The 19,913-nt window shown below is 45.6% G+C and overlaps 2 protein-coding genes and 1 long non-coding RNA gene across 3 annotated transcripts; 2 read left to right on the forward strand and 1 right to left on the reverse strand.

The window, feature by feature from the left end:
- The first annotated feature begins 824 nt into the window (after positions 1 to 824).
- On the forward strand, positions 825 to 1,694 carry LOC117186491. Its single transcript, XR_004471551.1, has 3 exons — positions 825 to 949; positions 1,004 to 1,394; positions 1,454 to 1,694. It is a non-coding gene; the product is annotated as an uncharacterized LOC117186491 (long non-coding RNA).
- An 11,248-nt stretch (positions 1,695 to 12,942) lies between these two features.
- On the reverse strand, positions 12,943 to 14,273 carry LOC108150810. Its single transcript, XM_017279115.2, has one exon. It carries the CDS (start codon positions 13,964 to 13,966, stop codon positions 13,538 to 13,540), a length of 429 nt encoding a protein of 142 aa, XP_017134604.1. The 5' UTR covers positions 13,967 to 14,273; the 3' UTR covers positions 12,943 to 13,537.
- Positions 14,274 to 14,680: 407 nt separating this feature from the next.
- LOC108153726 (serine-rich adhesin for platelets) lies at positions 14,681 to 18,898 on the forward strand. The gene is made up of 10 exons (XM_017283853.2): positions 14,681 to 15,615; positions 15,731 to 16,084; positions 16,159 to 16,287; positions 16,523 to 16,780; positions 16,853 to 16,984; positions 17,096 to 17,401; positions 17,460 to 17,612; positions 17,685 to 18,014; positions 18,075 to 18,215; positions 18,281 to 18,898. The coding sequence occupies exons 1-10, from the start codon at positions 14,757 to 14,759 to the stop codon at positions 18,760 to 18,762; spliced, it is 3,144 nt and encodes a 1,047-aa protein (XP_017139342.1). The 5' UTR covers positions 14,681 to 14,756; the 3' UTR covers positions 18,763 to 18,898.
- Positions 18,899 to 19,913: the final 1,015 nt, after the last annotated feature.

Below are 19,913 nucleotides of genomic sequence, written 5' to 3' on the forward strand. Positions count from 1 at the left end.
GAACGCGAACAAGGACCGTGTGAATGTAATCCGATCGTTCCTAACCGCAAGAACCTGCTGTGCCTCCCCAATAGTATCCCAAAAATCCCTATAGATACTCAAAGTTCGGGGATTGGCGGGTTCGTTGTGCTATTTATCGATAAAAGCGTGTCTATTGTGTGGGATATGTGTGGATGGATGGTTTAAGGTTACCCCCAGGAAATGTCAATATTTGTCATTACCCCGTGGCATTTTCTAGCGAATTTCTTCAGTTTTGGGTTTCGACATTGCAGCGGCACGGCTTTTGTCTACCGTGCTCCCGGGGTTCGGTTCGGTTCTGTTCTGTTCGGTTCTTTCGGTTTCAGTTTTGGTCGGCTTTCCCTTTGTCGTCGCACAAAGGCCGCCGTGCCGTCCCCGTTCCGTTGTTGGTTATGTAAGAACGAAGCGCCCGAAAAAAAGACGCAGTCTGGTTCTGGTTGGCGCTCTATTTGCCAGCACCATACAATGCAGCGGAAATGCAGACCGGACCAGAATATACTAAACTGGGCTTGGTTTTCCCACTGTTTGATATTTGCCCAGTCGACTTGTGTTTCTTCCGTTTCTGATAATCCGATATAGGCGACATTCAGACGGTGTGAAAATTATGGTAGGGAAAAGTCCTCCAAAGAAACTTCCAGCTCTCTTCAACAATCACCTTCGAGGGGATCAAAGGTCCCTAATGATGTGCAGATCGCTTTGAAAACTTGTTCTTATTTTGCGAGTCACTGCTTTATAGTTTGCTCTTCAGAGTCCGACTGAATATGCCAGTGAATATCTTCTCACACTTGAAGACTAAATTCTAGATTCATTACAATAAATATGCCTCGACAATAGTGATCTGAGGCTGGTTTGTCAACCGATCAAGCGGTGTTCAGATCAACCCTGAAATTTGTATAATGTATACCATATCTAACAAAAATGAAATGGCAAAGTAAGTAAAAAGAATAATTATAATCGAGTGATAATGACAATTATTTTTATGGAGAATTCCCGACTTAGATCATAATGATGACATTTACGAGAGGGACTTGGTGACCTCGGACTCGAAATCTGATGCCTCGAATTGTGGATATTTCAATCTATCGGTGCTTTTAATTAATTTCATAAAAATTAAATAACGATTAAATAGTTATTAAACTATAACCTAATTTAAAGATTAGCTTATAGAAAGCTACTCTGAAAGCGATGATAGCTACGATCGGGATGGGGATTCTCTGTAATCTAAACCATATTTGAAACACCTCAATCTATAAAAAAATACAATGGGGGGAAATTAAATAAAGCATGTGCCTACAGGACTTAAATGAAGCTGCCCGAGTGTTGAAAGATTTTTCTCTTTGCACACTTTCATAGATCCGATTGGCACTCCAATGATGGTAAATATGACAAAATTCCATTAATATTTGCCGTTCCACTCCTCCTTCATTCCATTTAGCAAGAGGCTTCCTTCCGTTCCCGATTGTTTAAGGCACTGGCAAGGCAAGAGTTGGAAAAGTTAGTCCTAGAGAAACGAAATAAGCAATAATATATCATTATATTTGATGTAATTATACTTACATTTGAGGTAGGAGTCACTTGAGTAGGTTAGAGTCACAACTCGGAAAAAAAACCGCAAAGTAAGTACAAGTATTACCCAAAGTGTGACGTGTGAAGTGATTTAAACAGTATTGCTATGAAGATTATATTAGATTATCCTCATTCCTGTTTTTGAGCCGGAGATGCTTTACCAGACCTACTTGGTCTTCTACGTGCAGGACGAGCACCTAGATGTCGTCATCATCGAACAAGACACCGACAACGACAATGTTCCTCCCGGCTTCTATTAGTTTAAAATGGACTTTGCTTCAATACACAATTAGCAGCTTCCGATGCCTAAATTGACAGACTACAATGCAAAATTGCCAGCCATTTTTAGCAATGTACAAGCTTGAGCACTTTGGCATTCCTGGATACCATTTTGCGTACACGCAAAACAACACACGTACAATACATACATACATACAATTGTGCACAACCAATTCACAATTAAACTTATCCAAGCTTGTCACATTCTTGAGTCTGGTTTATAGCAAATAAACGATGAGCGGTACCGCATATTGCAACGATCTCTTCCGACGGTGCAGTCCAAATATCTTTTTAACTCGTTTTATATCTGGCGCTTTAATTTTGTATTTTTTTTTTTGCACTTGTATTAGACGTGACGTCATTGGGGGCTGCCACTTGATCCCTTCATAACTATTGGTTGCAACAATCGATAGATATCAGCTAGGCCGTGACAATCGGACGTCTATAGTGCTTAGACCTTCTCTATGGAAAACCTGCAAAAAAGCACATTGCAAAATAGCACAATTTGAGTACTTCTATTTGATTCTTAATTCATTTGAAATATGAAAATCGATATTAAACCCGATCCATTCAACTTCGAAGAAGAGGTGAAGAAGGTGCGAGAGGAAGTCGAGCAGATAGTGGTGGACGACATCGACATCGACATCGACACCGACACCGACACAGAAACCGACAACGACTCCAACATGGACGCCACCGAAATGCCAGTGTTTAATGGGTTTGACGAGATAACTTTCTCGTGTCCCGTGCTCATTTCCGGTTTAACTGAGGAAAATAACTGAGAAACTAACTGAAATAAATACTGAGGTCACCAAAATGTATGAAATCTCTGAATCTTGATCGTGTTTTCTTGTGCATACCTCCTGTGCACGTCCTTTTGGGTTGTGGGCAAAGCCGATTAGGTTTCAGCAGACGTGGCGAGGACAATGGGCTCAGCAAAGGAAGAGGAGGCCCGGCGTTTCAACCACTAAACAATGGGCACCGGTCTGCGTCATGTGGCAAGTGGATTGGCAGCTTGTAATCCTCTGCCCCCCCTTCTGTTGCTGCTGCTGCCACTACACCCCTATGTACTGGCTGTATTCGAGTACATGGTTATTGCATCATCGCTTTATTGCTCTAATGCGATTTACATTAATTTTTAATCGAGCCTCTGGCGATTAAGTTTGAGTCTTTCTTCTGGCTCCCCCCGCTTCGGCTACTCATTACGCACTTTTTGGGGGTCCGTCAGACGTGGTCTGGACCCTGTACCTAGGACTCTAAATAGAAGTGGCCGCGCTTGCGTTCCGCCCTTGTCTTTTGTCTGTCTCGAGAGCGGGCGGTCCTTTCCGTCGTTCCGTGCAAAATGCGGGAAACGGCACAGTTACAGTTACCCATGAGACTCTGAGGCCATGAAGCACTACCTCTCCCTCTCAAACACACCTCCCAAACTCCTAACGTTTTTTATACCCGATACTCAAAATGAGTATTGGGGTATATTAGATTTGTGGTAAAAGTGGATGTGTGTAACGTCCAGAAGGAATCGTTTCCGACCCCATAAAGTATATATATTCTTGATCAGCATCAATAGCCGAGTCGATTGAGCCCTGCCTGTCTGTCCGTCTGTCCGTCCGTCCGTCCGTCCGTCCGTCCCCTTCAGCGCCTAGTGCTCAAAGACTATAAGATCTAGAGCAACGATGTTTTGGATCCAGACTTCTGTGATATGTCACTGCTACAAAAATATTTCAAAACTTCGCCCCGCCCACTTCCGCCCCCACAAAGGACGAAAATCTGTGGCATCCACAATTTCGACGATACGAGAAAACTAAAAACGCAGAATCGTAGAGGATGACTATATCTTCTAGAGTGCAAAATCTGAACCAGATCGTATAATTATTATAGCCAGAATCAAGAAAACAATTTCATTTTTTCTCGCCCTGTCTCTCTCTAACACACACGTAGCATAGCCGGCTTTGCTTAGAGTAAAACATTAGCGCCTAGATCTCAGAGACTATAAAAGCTAGAGCAACCAAATTTGGTATCCACACTCCTAATATATCGAACCGAGACGAGTTTGTTTCAAAATTTCGCCACACCCCCTTCCGCCCCCGCAAAGGATGAAAATCTGGGGATATTCACAAATCTCAGAGACTATTAAGGCTAGAGTAACCAAATTTGGTATCCGCACTTCTGTTAGATCTCACTATAAAACGTATATCTCAGAACTTCGCCCCACCCTTTTCCGCCCACACAAAGGACGAAAATCTGTTGCATCCACAATATTGCACATTCGAGAAAACTAAAAACGCAGAATCATAGATAATGACCATATCTATCAGATTGCTGAATCTGGATCAGATCAGATCATTTTTATAGCCGAAAGGAACAAATCAATTTGCAGTGGCTACGCAGCGCCCGACGTCACGCTCAGACTGATTTTCTGTCTCTCTCGCACGCACTCTTTGTCGTGTCTTTTAATATTAGTGGCGTCTGCCGGAGGAGAGCCATACTGACTTAGTATCGGGTATAACTGTAGAGTTGCGGTGTCCGCAGCAACTCACAACGTTCCCCCTCGTTTATGTTAGCTTATATCATTCGCACTTATTGCTAGCATACGTTAAGGGACTGACTTTTGCCGACGAGACCACCTTGTATAATTGCATCATGGCTTATCTTATATAAAATAAAACATAATTCGTTTATTATACCCGATACTCAAAATGAGTATTGGGGTATATTAGATATATTAGATCCACAACAACAACAACAAAAACAACTCACTCCGCAGCCTGCAAGTTGAGCCGCACAGATGCCGTAGTCGACACAGACACGGATCTGGAGAGCGTGCTCTCTATGAGCAGGACGGAGGAAGAGAGCCTTCTCCGCTCACCGGAACCAGGCACCAGCTCCCTGCGTAGGGAAGGGCCGAAGCGTTCCAAGGAGGGGATGAAGGCCAAAGCACAATACAAAGCGGCCCTCAATATCAAAAGCCGGCTGCAAGGTAAAGTTGACATCTCCCAGGAGGAGAAGGTCAAGCTAGCCTGGGCCGAGCAGCGAGTAGAGGAGGGCCGACTACATTACGCCCAGATGCCACAGATGAGGGCGTCGAATGGCGAATATGCCAATAAGGTGGAGGAGATGATGGCCACCAAGAGGCAACGCTCGACTGAGAGTGCCATTAAAGACACTCCGGCGAGCAAGCGGCAACGCGGGCCCAAGAGTGCAGCCCCTCCACCGAAAGTGGCCAAGAAGCCATCGAAATCGAACGCGAAGGTCAGCGATGTGACCAAACGACATTTGATCGTGGCACTCATCGACCGGAGCGAGGAAAACGGCAAGATGTCAGCGGCACAGTGGAAGCTTGTGCACGCGCGTCTCGTCGACGCACTGTTTGCACACATGGAAGAAGACCCCGCGGCCCCTATGCCCACGTTCGATGGTGCTGGGTGGCTAAATGGGGTTAAGATCCTAAAGTGCAACGACGATCCAACCCTAAGGTGGCTGACGCGTACGGTCTGCCAACTGGAGGCGATGTGGGAGGGGGCCAAGCTGGAGGTTGTGGACCGGGAGCTTATCCCGTCCAAGCCTAAGGCGAAGGTACTCTTCCCCATCACAATCCAGGGAGACCGAGCGCTGAAGCTCCTTCAGCGGCAAAACGCGGACGTGCCAACGACCGATTGGAGGATCCTACACATTGGTAGCCCACTACCCAACGAGGGGGGCCAATGTGTGATCCTCCAAATAAACAAGGAGGCAGAGGATCTGCTGTATCCCAAGTTCGGGAAGATGGCGTGGGGCATGGGTAGCGTCTACCTGCGCCTCAAAAAGCGCCACCCTGAGGACAAGGACGCGCATACCCTGCAGGTAGGCGAGGTGGAAAAGGACTTAGGTCTCGAGTCCATCGTGGAGGCCGCCCAGGGTCTTGCGCTTGAGGACGAAGACGAGGAAGACGGTGACCTGACGTTAGTAGTCAACCCGTCGGATGCAAGTGAGCCAGCCACCCATGCTGAGTGTGCTGCAGCTAAACTTGCATAAAAGCAAGGTAGCGTCGGCGGAGCTCCTCATCGCCATGGAGCAAGGGCTCGCCGACATAGCTCTAGTCCAGGAGCCCTGGATTGCGACAGGCAATTCAGTGGCCGGACTAAAGTCCTCAAATCACAACCTGTTCTACGCAACATCGGTAAGCAGGAACAGAACCGTCGTACTCGTACGAAAGGGAATCCATGCTTACCTTATGTCTCATTACAGCACGGATGACCTGACGGTTGTGATGCTGGAAAGCGAGGAAAAGCGCCTTCTGGTAGCTTCCTGCTACATGGCTCACGACAGACCCGCACCACCCGACGAACTCAGGAGCCTGGTGATAGAAGCCGGCCCCAAAAACTATCAACTCGTCATCGGGACGGATGCCAATGCCCACCACAATGTGTGGGGAAGCACCGACATCAATGATAGAGGTGAGTCACTCTTAGACTTTATACTTTATACTAATCTATATATAGCAAACGTCAAGGAGGAGCACACCTTCGTGGGTCCGACTTTATCCAACGTGCTAGACCTAACACTAGCAACGGGAAACAGTACTACGGTATCTAGCTGGAGGGTCCTTGAAAGACCCTCCTTCTCAGATCACAAGTACATTCAGTTTAAGTGCGACTTCAAACATTCTTCGAAGGTAATAGTCTATAGAAACCCCCGGAATACAAACTGGGAAAAGTTTAAAAAGACAGTTACTTCGAAGCTCGCGAGTCCGGGCACAGTGAAATCCGCGGAGGACATAGAGAAGTCTCTAGAGACCCTATCCAACGCGTTGCTGGACGCCTACCACACATCGTGCAAACCCTCGAGGACGAAGAAGAGGTCCAAGCCACTCTGGTGGAGCCGGGATCTCTCTCTTCAAAGGGACAACCTCAAGGAATTCTTTAAGATCGCCAAACAAGCGAACGAAGGGATCGTCTATGAGGAATACAGACTCCTACTCAGGAGCTACAAGAAGGAAATACGTAAAGCACAACGGAACTCGTGGAGGACCTTCTGCTCCAACATCGAGAAAGTACCAGAAACCGCACGGCTACGGAAGCTGCTCTCTAAGCAGCCTACCATACAAAGCCAATTAAAGCTAGATGACGGACAGTGGACAGAGGGCAGTGACGAAGCCCTAACAGCACTAATGGAGGAACATTTCCCTGGTTGCACCGAGGTCGCTGATGCCAAAGAGCACCAGGACCTAGCAACCGAGGAACAACACCCCCCAACAGATTTGTTAACCACCAAGCGAATCCACTGGGCAATAGACTCCTTTGCGGGCACCATGATGCGATTGCGAGCCATGATGCAGGTGACCAAAGAGGCGATTACCCCATGGCTCTCCGCAATATTCACAGCTTGTATAAGTACTGGCTATATCCCTATCCAATGGAGAACCTCGAGAGTTGTCTTCCTCCCAAAGGCAGGAAAGTGCAGCCATGCGAGTCCCAAGGACTATAGACCGATAAGCCTTACCTCCTTTATATTAAAAACGCTAGAAAAGCTGCTGGACTTACACATCAGGAATGAGGTAGGGGGACTGATGTCAACCAACCAGCATGCCTATACTAAAGGGAAATCGGTGGAGACCGCACTACATTCGGTAGTAGCTACCATTGAGAAAGCCCTTCACAATAAAGAGTATGCACTGGGAGTATTCGTGAACATCTCCGGAGCATTCAACAACGTGGCTACGGAAGCAATAACAAATTGCCTGGTAGCAACTAATACACACCCAGCAATCAACCTGTGGATAAGGAACCTCCTAGGTTGCAGACGGGTGCAATCAGAGTGGGGCACCGCTTCCATGGTGAAAGAGGCACACAGAGGCACACCCCAGGGTGGAGTCCTGTCGCCCCTCCTGTGGAATCTGGTGGTCGACAACCTCATCAAGAGATACGAAAGGAAGGCCCCAATAATAACAGCTTATGCGGACGACATAAGCATACTTATTACGGGTGTTTGCCCATCGACCCTCAGCTCACTAATGCAACGAACACTCAGGGAGATACGCGAGTGGGCGGAAGAAGTAGGACTCAGTATCAACGCGGACAAGACGGACCTCATCCTCTTTACCAAGAGGTACAAGTTACCGATATGGACCCCCCCGAAGATCAATCAAACTAGGCTAACCCCAAAAACACAAGTCAAATACCTGGGCACAGTACTGGATAGTAAACTGGCATGGAAACCCAATGTATTGGAAAGGGTGAAGAAGGCCACCATTGCGCTTTATGCATCCAAGAAGATGCTCAGCAGCACATGGGGCCTATCTCCGGCTCTGATGCATTGGATTTACATCTCGGTGGTGCGACCAACTCTGCTGTATGGTCCACTGTTCGTCTGTCCGTCCCCTTCAGCGCCTAGTGCTCAAAGACTATAAGAGCTAGAGCAACGATGTTTTTGATCCAGACTTCTGTGATATGTCACTGCTACAAAAATATTTCAAAACTTCGCCCCGCCCACTTCCGCCCCCACAAAGGACGAAAATCTGTGGCATCCACAATTTTAAAGATATGAGAAAACCAAACCAACGTAGAATTGTAGAGAATGACCATATCTTTAAGACTGCGGAATCTGAATTGGATCGTATTATTATTATAGCCAGCATCAAGAAAACAATTTCATTTTTTCTCGCCCTGTCTCTCTCTAACACACACGTAGCATAGGCGGCTTTGCTTAGAGTAAAACATTAGCGCCTAGATCTCAGAGACTACAAAAGCTAGAGCAACCAAATTTGGTATCCACACTCCTAATATATCGGACCGAGACGAGTTTGTTTCAAAATTTCGCCACACCCCCTTCCGCCCGCCCAAAGGACGAAAATCTGGGGATATTCAAAAATCTCAGAGACTATTAAGGCTAGAGTAACCAAATTTGGTATTCGCACTCCAGTTAGATCTTACTATAGAACGTGTATCTCAAAATTTCGCCCCACCCTCTTCCGCCCACACAAAAAACGAAAATCTGTTGCATCCACAATATTGCACATTCGAGAAAACTAAAAACGCAGAATCATAGATAATGACCATATCTATCAGATTGCTGAATCTGGATCAGATCAGATCATTTTTATAGCCAATAGGAACAAATCAATTTGCAGTGGCTACGCAGCGCCCGACGTGACGCTCAGACTGGTTTTCTGTCTCTCTCGCACGCACTCTTTGTCGTGTCGTTTAATATTAGCGGCGTCTGCCGGAGGAGAGCCATACTGACTTAGTATCGGGTATAACCGTAGAGTTGCGGTGTCCGCAGCAACTCACAACGTTCCCTCTCGTTTTTTACTGTGTTTATTATATTTCCATACATTTATTTAATGTTATTTGTTAGTTAATTGAAATTATTGTTTCTTGTGCTGGTATTAATGATTGTAAGCTAGTTTGTCAGTATCTGTAGAAAAACATTCGGTATCATTGCTGGATCCACATACCCCAATCTATTTATGTCTTTTGTGGATGTCCTTCGAGTTCTTCCTTCCGCTTCCTCATACACCCAACTGCTAGAGAATGCGGAATCAGGAATGCGACTAGAAAATTAAAAACGATAATCTATACAACCCTCAAAAGTATCGGAAAGAGTGTGCCAAGCTCTGAGCCAAAATATGGATACTTTGCGTCAAGTTAGGCCATGAAATATCTAACAACTTATTTGATACCCTTACATATACCTTACATATACGTAACTAAACGTGCAACAAAATAAAATTTCAATTTTAAAACTTTGCACTTCATTTGAATTCCATACGTGAACAAAATGAAGACTGACGCCAAACCGGATCAATTCGACTTGTCAGAGGAGGTGGCCAAGCTGCAGTTCGAGATAGCCCCTATTGTAATGGATGACGAGGACGGTTTCTCGGACTCCGAATCGGACTTTGATTCACTTGAGGACATTGAGGACGATAATACTTATCTCCCGGTTAATAGTAGTTTCCTGGCTAATAATAATCACCAGGCTTATAACGATGATTAAGATAAGCAAGAGGACCAAGCTATCCAAGATGAGCAGGAGCCGCCTGCCGAAGTTGAAAACACAATAAAGTTATACAATCTTCCATTATGATCAAAAATTTGTGGTTTTTCCTCAAGTTTCAAGATCAAGTCTGGCTCATGACAGCTGGTGGCAGCACTACGAGGGGGCTGTTAGGGTGTCAGGGAGTAACCGCTCTATAATTGTTGAGACACTCGCCTTGAAATCATACATTGTCTGCAAAAGTGAAAAACGAGGCTCGGTCCGTCTTTTGCCTTTTCGGGAAAAGCAAGCATACTTTTGGGGTTCGCAATAATTGTTCTCGTGTATAATGCATGTAAGAACTGTCTTTTAGTGACATGTCGCATTGGCTGATGTACATATGTATAATCCGCATGTATAATACATATTCGGGCCGCCGCTTTACTCCATACCTGGTACTCAGTAAGTACTATATACATACTATGTACATATTTATGTGAGCTGACTTATGTTAATTTAATATGTCGTTTGGAATCGCTGTTCGCAAAAGGGAAGAGCTGATTTTTGCCACTGATTTTCGGCAAAGGAAAAATTGTAAAACAAACTTGATTCAGTGTGATATCACAGGAGCCTACACACAAAACATGGTTGCTCTAGCTCTTAAAGTTGTAGAGATCTAGGCGCTAATAGGGACAGACACACAGACATGGCTATATCGGTTGATGCTGATCAGGAATATATGTGTATATTTTAAGGGGTCGGCGAATTTACCCCTATCCTTTTTGAGTATCGGGTATACAAATTTCGTCATTTGAAATTTTGAATAACTGAAGATCTCTGCAGTGTTAAATGGTTTAAAAATCGCCAGGATTTCCCTCTTTAAAGTTCTGACACTAAAAAGTAGATCAAAGCTACCTTTCGGTTGATGATTGAGACTAGATATGGGCATTTTCGCATAATATCCACCATGCATAAAAACATTAAAAGTCAATAAAACCCATTTCCATATAATTCTGCGCCAATATTATTTTCTTTATTTATTGAACGTTAACTAATTTAACGTGAAAACTATCTAAATCAGCAAAAATCAGATTTTTTAATCATATTTTCCATTAATAATAATGAATAATAGAATGAACAAATTTGCCCAATCTCCGCTCTTACCCCGGAATTGCGTATTGTAGTGCCAGTAACTTACTTCAGATGCTTAATATAAAAAAAGCAAGAAAGGTTTTTACATTAAATAATTAATATATTAGTAGCTCAAAAACCACTTAAGTTTTTGGTAATTACTATGAAAATGTGTTATGCAAAACGTAATGTAACGTCGGAATGGATATGCCCATATTTGCAGTTCAAACTCCAAATTCAATATATGTATGTACATACAATGTACATATAAATATTAATGATCACCAATCAAAAGCCGATACGAATGCTCATGTCCGTTTTCCCGTCTGCCCGTCTGTATGTCAGTTTTATTTTATTTTTATTTGTTATTGGATATATTTTTCTTGAATTAAAGATCTCTTTCACTCTCGCCCTTGCTCCTTATACTTTCTCTTTCTCGTTTTTATCACTATCGGTCCATGAACTCTTTGTGGAAAGTGAGAGAGGGAGTGGGTGGGTTAGTGGTTGAATTCTGATGTCTGATAAGCTCATGGCCCGGATTGTCTTTAAAGTTTGTGGGCACGCGTCTCAATCCACGCCCTGCCATGCCACACTCTCCCTTTGCCCCGTCCACCTTGGCCTTGTTTATGCAACGAAACTAATTTAAAGTGCTTCACGCGGCGGTCGCTTAATCCCCTGCCTTGGTGTGCGTGCCTCTCATTCTCTGTGTGTGTGTGTGTATGATAACTTCGTTAAGTTGTTGACACGCACATGGAGGGGATTGGGGGGTGTGGAATAAATAATAATAACAATATAGTCAGTAATTAAATGACTGCGGCACGTGGCGCGGGGCCAGCGAGGAAGGCAAAGTCGAACCCGAACCCGAACCCAAACCTAAGCCCGAAGCCCAACAAGTTCTCAGGACGGCCCACAGAACGAAAGAAAAATCAATTAATTTGGTAGCACTCATTTTGGGGGATAAAAAGTATGGATCGCAAATGTACACACAAAAGTTATCCTTAACAAGAGAGAACTCATTGAAGCCCCTACTTGTCACTTGCCTCTTAAAGAGGTTCAATGACTGCGTTTCAGGCTCTTCCTTTACACGAAAGTATTACTATATCATCGGCATCTGCTGTCTAAAAGACAGAATTCTAATAGAGTGATCTAGGAGCTTTTACTACTTTCTATATGTATGCAGATGCTACTAGTTTTTATTTGTACCCGTTAATGAAAGGAATTGCACTCGCATTTCCATGGAATGAATGCCCTTTTTTTGTGGATTCCTTACCATTGATGGCAGTCGGATTTGAGATTATTTTAGAAATTCGATTAGAAAGTCGAGCACGATCCAAAGCAGCAACTGTCAGTCCATGCATATTTGTGGCTTCATTTCATTTGGCAATTATTTGCACTACACAAACAAAACACTCACCGACGTAGGAGGCACATAGGAATGAATGTTGAATGAATGAATCTGGGAATGCAAACGGGAAGAGCAGAGTGGAGTGGAGAAGGGTAATTCCATTTGATGGCTTGCTGCGGCATCGTTGACATTCAACTATTTGCACAATAAATTCAAGTAAATCTTTTCACGAATTAAATTTCATTTGTTTACGACTCAATGAAAAGCCACAAAGCTTTTGCCAATGGGCTTTGTCTGTCAGTTTGAGTTGTCCTTTTCCAAATGCACACACACACACACACACACACACCATATACACATGCACACTCATACACACTCGTAGTCGTACATTCATTTCTACACTCCACTCCCTCTCCTCATCCACTGTGGGCACTCGTGGGATCTGTATCTGTGTCTGTGGTGTCTCGTTGAAATACAAATTTATAGCTTGTATTTTTGGCACAATTAAGATTTGCGCACATAAACGCACAACTTGTGTTGGCATTAAGTGCTTTGCTCGAAAACTTTTAATTGAAATAATTTGTTCAGGCCTCTGGGGAAAGACAGAAAGATGGAGCGACAGAGCAGCAAAGCAGCAAAGCAGCAGAGGCTTCATGTGCAGAGAATATTTGTCATTATACTATACAGATATATTTTTTGTATCATTGCTGAATAAAGTTTGATTTACAAAATATTGATTTTTTTTTGCTCCTCAGGAAATGATTTCAATTACATAATCCAGGGTTGCATACTAAATTTACACGCGGATTTACCGCGGCATAAAAGGTCGAGTAGCGCAAGGGAAGTACCGTAGGATTCAACTAGTCTACACAAGCAGCGAGTGGTGTAATGAGTGCAACGAGCTATGAAATGGAATATATCTGTGAATAAGGATTGATTCTTCTTGCTGATATCCTCCAGACCGCTTGAGTACTTGAGATTAACGATTACTTTGAAGCTCTTTTATCGATGAAGTAACGAGTACTCGATGTCAATCTTCCCTGGGATTAACTGGAACTGTTAAAAACTGTTCAGTCCGTTTCTTGCTAAAACAAATAAATTGCATGTGCATATTGAATAAATAGTCGGATCCCCTCTCAAGGTGCAGCTCTGGATGTTTTTGAAAAATTTCGGTTGCTGAATGTTATGAATTTCGCTGAGAGCTCGTCACCTAACGATTGAGAGTAACAAGTACGCCTCTCGCCATTAGTAGATATAACCCTTGTCGGCACTAAATTTGTAGCAGACGCGTTTGAAGCAAATGCGACGTCTTACAGTGGTGGAGGCGACCTCAGTGGTTGTGTCCGATCCCGCTGAATTCAATGGCAGCGTAGTTGTGGTCCCACTCGTTGAGTCCCCTGTCGTGGAGTTACTTGTTGTGCCACTGCTCTCTGTAGTTTCGCCCGTGGGTTCACTAGGCAAAGTGGTCGTCGTCCCCACGCTGGTGCCATTTGTGTTGGGTGCCGCTGTGCTAGTGGCATTGTCCGTCTCCAAGTCCAGGAAATTTATCAGTACACCCATGAACTTCAGAATGGAGCCGCGATCCTCCTGGGTGAATGTCTGTGCCGCTGAGCTGCCTGCCAGGGCGATCAAGAGGAGAAGAGCAAAGCGCTGGTTCTGTTTGAAGGCCGCCATCGGATTATGTTTAATTGGATTGGATTGGGTTAGGTTTTGGTTTGTTGGTCTAACTTCTAACTGGACACACTGAGGCGGGCTTTGTGCATTTATACGAGCACAACGTTCATTCGGGCCAAGTGTTTCGTATCGTTATACGGAAATCGCAGAGTCAAAAGTGCCCCAATAGCTGGGGCACGTGCTGGACCAAAAAAAAGATAGCCACAGTTCTGGATTTGGCAGAAAGCTGGGGCTATCTGGACCACCTGCGGAACACCTCTTCAGCTGAGAGTTTCTTTCGCTGAATGACTCTAGTGGAAGGGTCACATCATAAATAAGTCGAGACTTTAGGCACCGAAAACTTTGAATAAAAATAGATTTGGCACAGCTATATTCATTCGAATCGAAGCCTACTTAAGGAATCACATCTGTCTGAGGAATATACATGTTTGTTCCCAAGTGGTGTCAGATCTTCCCAATAAAGTTTCTGGTGAAGCTTGAACATTTTTGTTCTACCAAAGCATTGATTTGTCTTTAACTTCGAGGTGGAGATAAGAACCACCACCCATGCCAGAACATGCCGAAAGAATGCACTTAAACAACGATATGATGTCGATCGGGTGGCACGTCTACAGCATGCCAATGCATGTGGCATGTGGTTATCGCTGTGCCGCAGAGGGAGATGGAACTTACAAGAGGCGATAAGCATCGACCATAAAAGCGCTCGGATCGTGGCGAGATCTATCAATCACAGACGAGTTCCATCAGCGTAAAGATCAGAGTTCGAGAGTTCAGAATCCAATCGTTCAAGATGTGGCGCCTTCAGCTATTCCTTTTGTTGTCCACCTGCTTCCTCATACCCCACGAGGCGAAGCCAACTAAGCGGTCGCCCATCGCTTCCTCTACCCCATCCTTCATCAGCTCAATCGCGTCAACCTCCACATCCACATCCACCTCCACCTCCATCTCAACGTCAACTTCCACACCTGACATGGTAGCCAGCACAGCAGCCGTAACAGCCACAACAGCCACAACAGCCACAGTGGCCCAAGTGGTACGACGCGTGACGAACATCGGACGTCTGGCCGCCAAGGACCTGGCCGATCTTCTGCTGGCCAGCATGCAGGCACGTGGCATTAAGCTCACACCCTTCCAGGAGACCACGATGAAGTCCTTGCGCAGCGTCGTGACCAAGGAGACCCAGAGCGAAGCGGCACTGCTGCATGTGGGAATGGATGTGATCATCGACATTCTGATTGGTGCACAATCGGAGGCCAGCTGTGGCCACATCATCCGGGACATTGAGAAGTCGCAGGACAAGAATAGTCTGACCCTGACACTCAACTCCTTCCTGGCCCTCTGCTCCTTTAATGGCATCGAGTGCAATGATAACGAGGTGCTGCAGATAATCAAAAGCAGCACAGCCCAACAGAAGCGGCAGGAGAAAGCCCTGGAGCAGGATGATTTTGAGATGGCAGAAGGCACAGGTGCTCGACTCACTCGCCGCGCCGGCCATCCCCTGGCCGCAATTAAGGGGGAACGCGAAACGGTTCTGAGCTTCCTGCAGGCAAGGAATGTTACCCAGCTGACGACGATCCTCAACACCCTGCTGCAGGTGTGCGGTGCCTCGGGCAGCGAGGCCCACAACATCATCCAAAATCTCCGAGAAAGTAAGTTTAGAACGAATTAGGGATAATTTTTGAGTGGGTAACGAGTAACTGTAATTAGCAGCGAATGATACGTGATGATTAGGACTAATCGCAGTATTCTCTCATTCCCTTTCAGTGGGTTCCGATGGCATTAGCCTGCTTCAGGTGAACGCCTTCAGCATGCTGATCGTCTCCCTGCTGGACAGCCTCACCACAATTGCGCAAGGCCACAGGAGCGGCTTCTGTGCCGCCACTCCCGATAGCTGGGCGGTGCGCCTCCTCGAGATGGGTGTGGCCAAGGTGGTGCTGCTCGGCCTAATGACGGCCCTCGATCGTTCCATTGTGAGTACCCCCAACAACAGCAATGTGGAGGCTCTCAATAGCCTCAATGGCGGTGGTCCCCTCCTGGATGCCAAGAGTTTGATGAGCACGAAGTCGGTGGCTACCGCAAAGCGCGCTGCTGCACCTACCGTTGGAAACATTAATCAGCGTGAGTTGGTTGATCCCATTACACACAAGAATTCCTCATTCAACTAGTTCCATTTTTCAATTTTCTATACATAGAGGCGGGCACTGTCATTAACGGTACTGGGAACTTCCAGGGAAGTCTGGTTAAGGCCAACGCTCCCGTTGGTGCAGCACTTCCGATTCTTAGCGATGTATCTGGTGGCAGCTTGGGCAACGTAAATCAGCGTAAGTGATATATTTTCCAGATAACTGTCCAAAGTTCAGCTCATCCTCAATGTGATCTACACCTTCTGATCATTTCTCTTTTTCGTTTGCTGGCTCTCTGGAAAATAACGGCTCAGACCAAAATTTCGCTCTTCCTTAACAGATCTTCTTTGATTTTATACATCTATGAATGATTTATAAACCCTTTTTCATCCAGTCTCTTTTAATATTCAATATTCTCTTTTAATATTTGCAGAGGGTCCAACTGCATCCATTACGGGCTCAGACAATACAGTGGCCAACGCTGTAGAGGTCAATGCTGTTGTCCAGGCGGCCCTTGCAGTTCTGAGCTCCCTCACCGGACAGAGTACAGGTACTGCAGCCGACAGTAGTTCTTCGACTGGATCATCTGCCACCACAGGCTCTGAATCGAGTGGTTCCACTGGGTCAACGTCAACAGGCTCCAGTTCTTCTAGTAGCTCCTCTACACAAATTGTTGGAAATACCAATCAACGTGAGTTGGGTTGATCCTATTCCTATACAGACAGGATCTCCTCATTTAACTATCTAACTTACCTATATACAGAGGCAGCGGACACTGTCATTGAGGGTGATGGAAACACGAAGACTAGCCTCGTTAGTGCAAACGCTGTCGTTGGGGCAGTAGCTCCCGTTCTTACCAAAGTGTCGGGTGGCGCCATTACCAACACAAACCAGCGTAAGTGCACACACATTCGTCCCAATATCAATATCAATCACATCAATAATCATCGCTTTGTGATCCCTTTTTCATCGTATTTTTCTGGTGTATTATTTTGTATATTTCTAGAGGGCCCACGTACAGTTATTAAAGGCGAAAACAATACAGTGACCACTCTTGTAGATGCCGATATTGTTCTGGGCTTGGCCGTTTCTCTTTTGAACTCCATTACCGGAAAGAATTCAAGTAATTCAACCGGAAGTAGTTCTTCGACTGACTCATCTGGCTCCTCAGGCACTGTTTCCAGTGGTTCTACTGGCTCTACAGGCTCAACAGGCTCCACTAGTTCAACAGGCTCCACTGGCTCATCAGGCTCCACTTCTTCTGGAAGCTCTACAAGTGGTTCTTCTCAAAACATTGGCAACAGTATTAGTGGTGCGTTTTCTTGTATGATCTGTCACTTGTATTATTTTGACATTCTGATTCCTCACAGCGAAGGGAGATTCGGTGACAGGGAACAATAATGTCCTCGGTGGCCTGGTGAATCTGGTAGCTCCGATCGGAGCCAATGTTCTCGCCCTTAATAAGATCACGGGCGCCAGTGGCTCTTCTACCGGATCGGGCCTCATTGGCAACCAAATCGATTGTAAGTAGCTTACGGATGGGATGGATACTTTTCTAGAGGCTGACTTATCTATTGTTGGGCGTTCCCTTCCAGCTAGTGGCGACCAGGTCACTGGGAACGATAATGTCGTATCGAAATTGGTCAATGTCGCTCTACCAATTGGCGTCAATGCCTTGGCATTGAACAGCATCACGGGCGGAGGTTCTTCTTCTTCCGGCTCCTCCTCTGGTGGTCTTCTTGCAGGAAACTTTCTGACTCAAAGCGGCGACAGTGTCACCGGCGATAACAACCAGCTCATACATGTGGTGGATGTTAGTGGCAATGTACTTGCCAGCCTTTTGGCCCTGAACAGCATTGATGGCTCTGGTTCCGGTTCCGGTTCCGGTTCCGGGTCGGGCGTTGGTGTTGGCAATAAAGTCAAGAGTGAGTGGTGAAGCTTTAATCAGCCTCGAAGACCTGGTCCTCATAGTCGAACTCTTGCAGGTGGACCCGGACAGATCATTGTAGGCAACAACAATGATATCATAAAGCTCATCGACGTGGAGCCCAATATCCTGGCCAATGTGGCAGCATTGAATATCATCAAGGGCAGCGGCGCCGCCTGCGTGGGGAACAGTGTCAACCGTAAGTGCACTTCGGAGATGGAGATCTCAAGAAACCAATCCTTATAATACTCTCTCTCTTTGAAGGTGGCCCCAATACGGAGATAGTGGGCGACAATAATAGGATTTTCAAGCTGGTAAATGTGAACGCTAATGTGCTGGCAGATGTGGGTGTGCTGAACCAACTCATTGGGGATGTGGCCAACGACTGCAGCACCGATACACCCGTAACGGACACACCCACGGAGCCGCCAACGCAGCCACCGACTGACCCGCCTACTGGTCCGCCAACGAATCCACCAACTCAGCCCCCAACAGACCCACCCACATATGGACCACCTACCAATGAACCACCCACGAATGAACCACCGACGAATGAACCACCCACGAATGAACCACCCACCAATGAACCACCCACCAATAAACCACCTACCGTTCGGCCACCCACTATCCGCCCGCCCTCGCCCAATCCCAACAACTGCTATCGACGGTACTGCCGCAAGTGGCGCACTCGCCCCAGCTACCTTTGCTACAAGAACTGTGGCGGACCCCTCACCTACAAGCCCTAGGTTGCAACACCATGAGTACCACTTGTTATTTGTGGCACTGCCAGCCACCGTGCCACTGGGCATCTACTTGGTTTGTCTACTCTCTAAGAAAAACGTTGTTTAATTTATTGGAAATATACAAATAATGAATCATTAATCGATGAATATTTCTGTTGGAGCTAGCGGTTAAATAGTTTTTAAAAAAATCACAGCTCGAACAGAGTACATTAAAAGGTTCTTGAATGCAGTCGAGTCCTGGCATGATTCCTCTTCGTTAAAAGGTTCAGTCAAATTAATTTCAGTTCCCATTTTAATCCATTCATTGATTTTTAGGGTGAACAGTCATACGTGATTCTACTTCCGAGGATCCCTGAAATCAGGAAAAGTAAAACATTGGAAGAACATTAGCATACTAGTCGCTCAAATGATGTGACTACCATGCCAGGCATCACGTAGAGCCTCTCCATGTACCCTTAACTTAAAAAAATTAAAAGTTCAAGTTGTCAGAGACCTGCCATCAAGGTGAGCCAAATGCAATTACATTTACACAAAAACGCCCGAAAAAAGTTTAAGCGAAAAGCCAAAAGTTACGCTGTATAAATAAAAGATAACATTATTAACAAACCGCCCTCATTCTACAGAGAAGCCCCTCAAGCCCAAGTTAGACAAATGGTCGTCTGCGGAAATCGGGGAATGTTCCGGATCTGATGGGAGAGATGAGGGTGATGGTGATGGCGCTGGAGAACGTGCCTCACGCCACATGAAATCATAATGAAAGCAATAAAAGTATCTCCAACAAAAGACCAGAAACAGAACCAGAAGCAGAAGCAACAGCAGAGCGACAAAATTGCCGGCGCTCGAGGTGCAAGTGTCTCACCTCATAATTGATGACCTAAGTAGTTTGTTATGGCTATGAAACGTGAAACAAATGCGGAACGGTGCGGAAGAGCAAAATATTGAAGCAATTATAAACATTTTCAAACCGCCTACGGAGATGACAACGGAGAGGTGGGGATCGCCTGAGGGTTGCTTTTGGGTTTTGGGGGTAACGGCTAATGATAACCATCGGGCGAGTGGGTGTTAAATATTATGCAACACTTTTGGGAGGCAGGTCTCTGGCGTGGGAGTGGAAGTGGCCAGAATGTTCCTCCACAGCGGGGGCATCATATAAT

Source organism: Drosophila miranda, chromosome XR (genome assembly GCF_003369915.1).
Source record: "Drosophila miranda strain MSH22 chromosome XR, D.miranda_PacBio2.1, whole genome shotgun sequence".
In the NCBI taxonomy this organism is placed as follows: Eukaryota; Metazoa; Arthropoda; class Insecta; order Diptera; family Drosophilidae; genus Drosophila; species Drosophila miranda.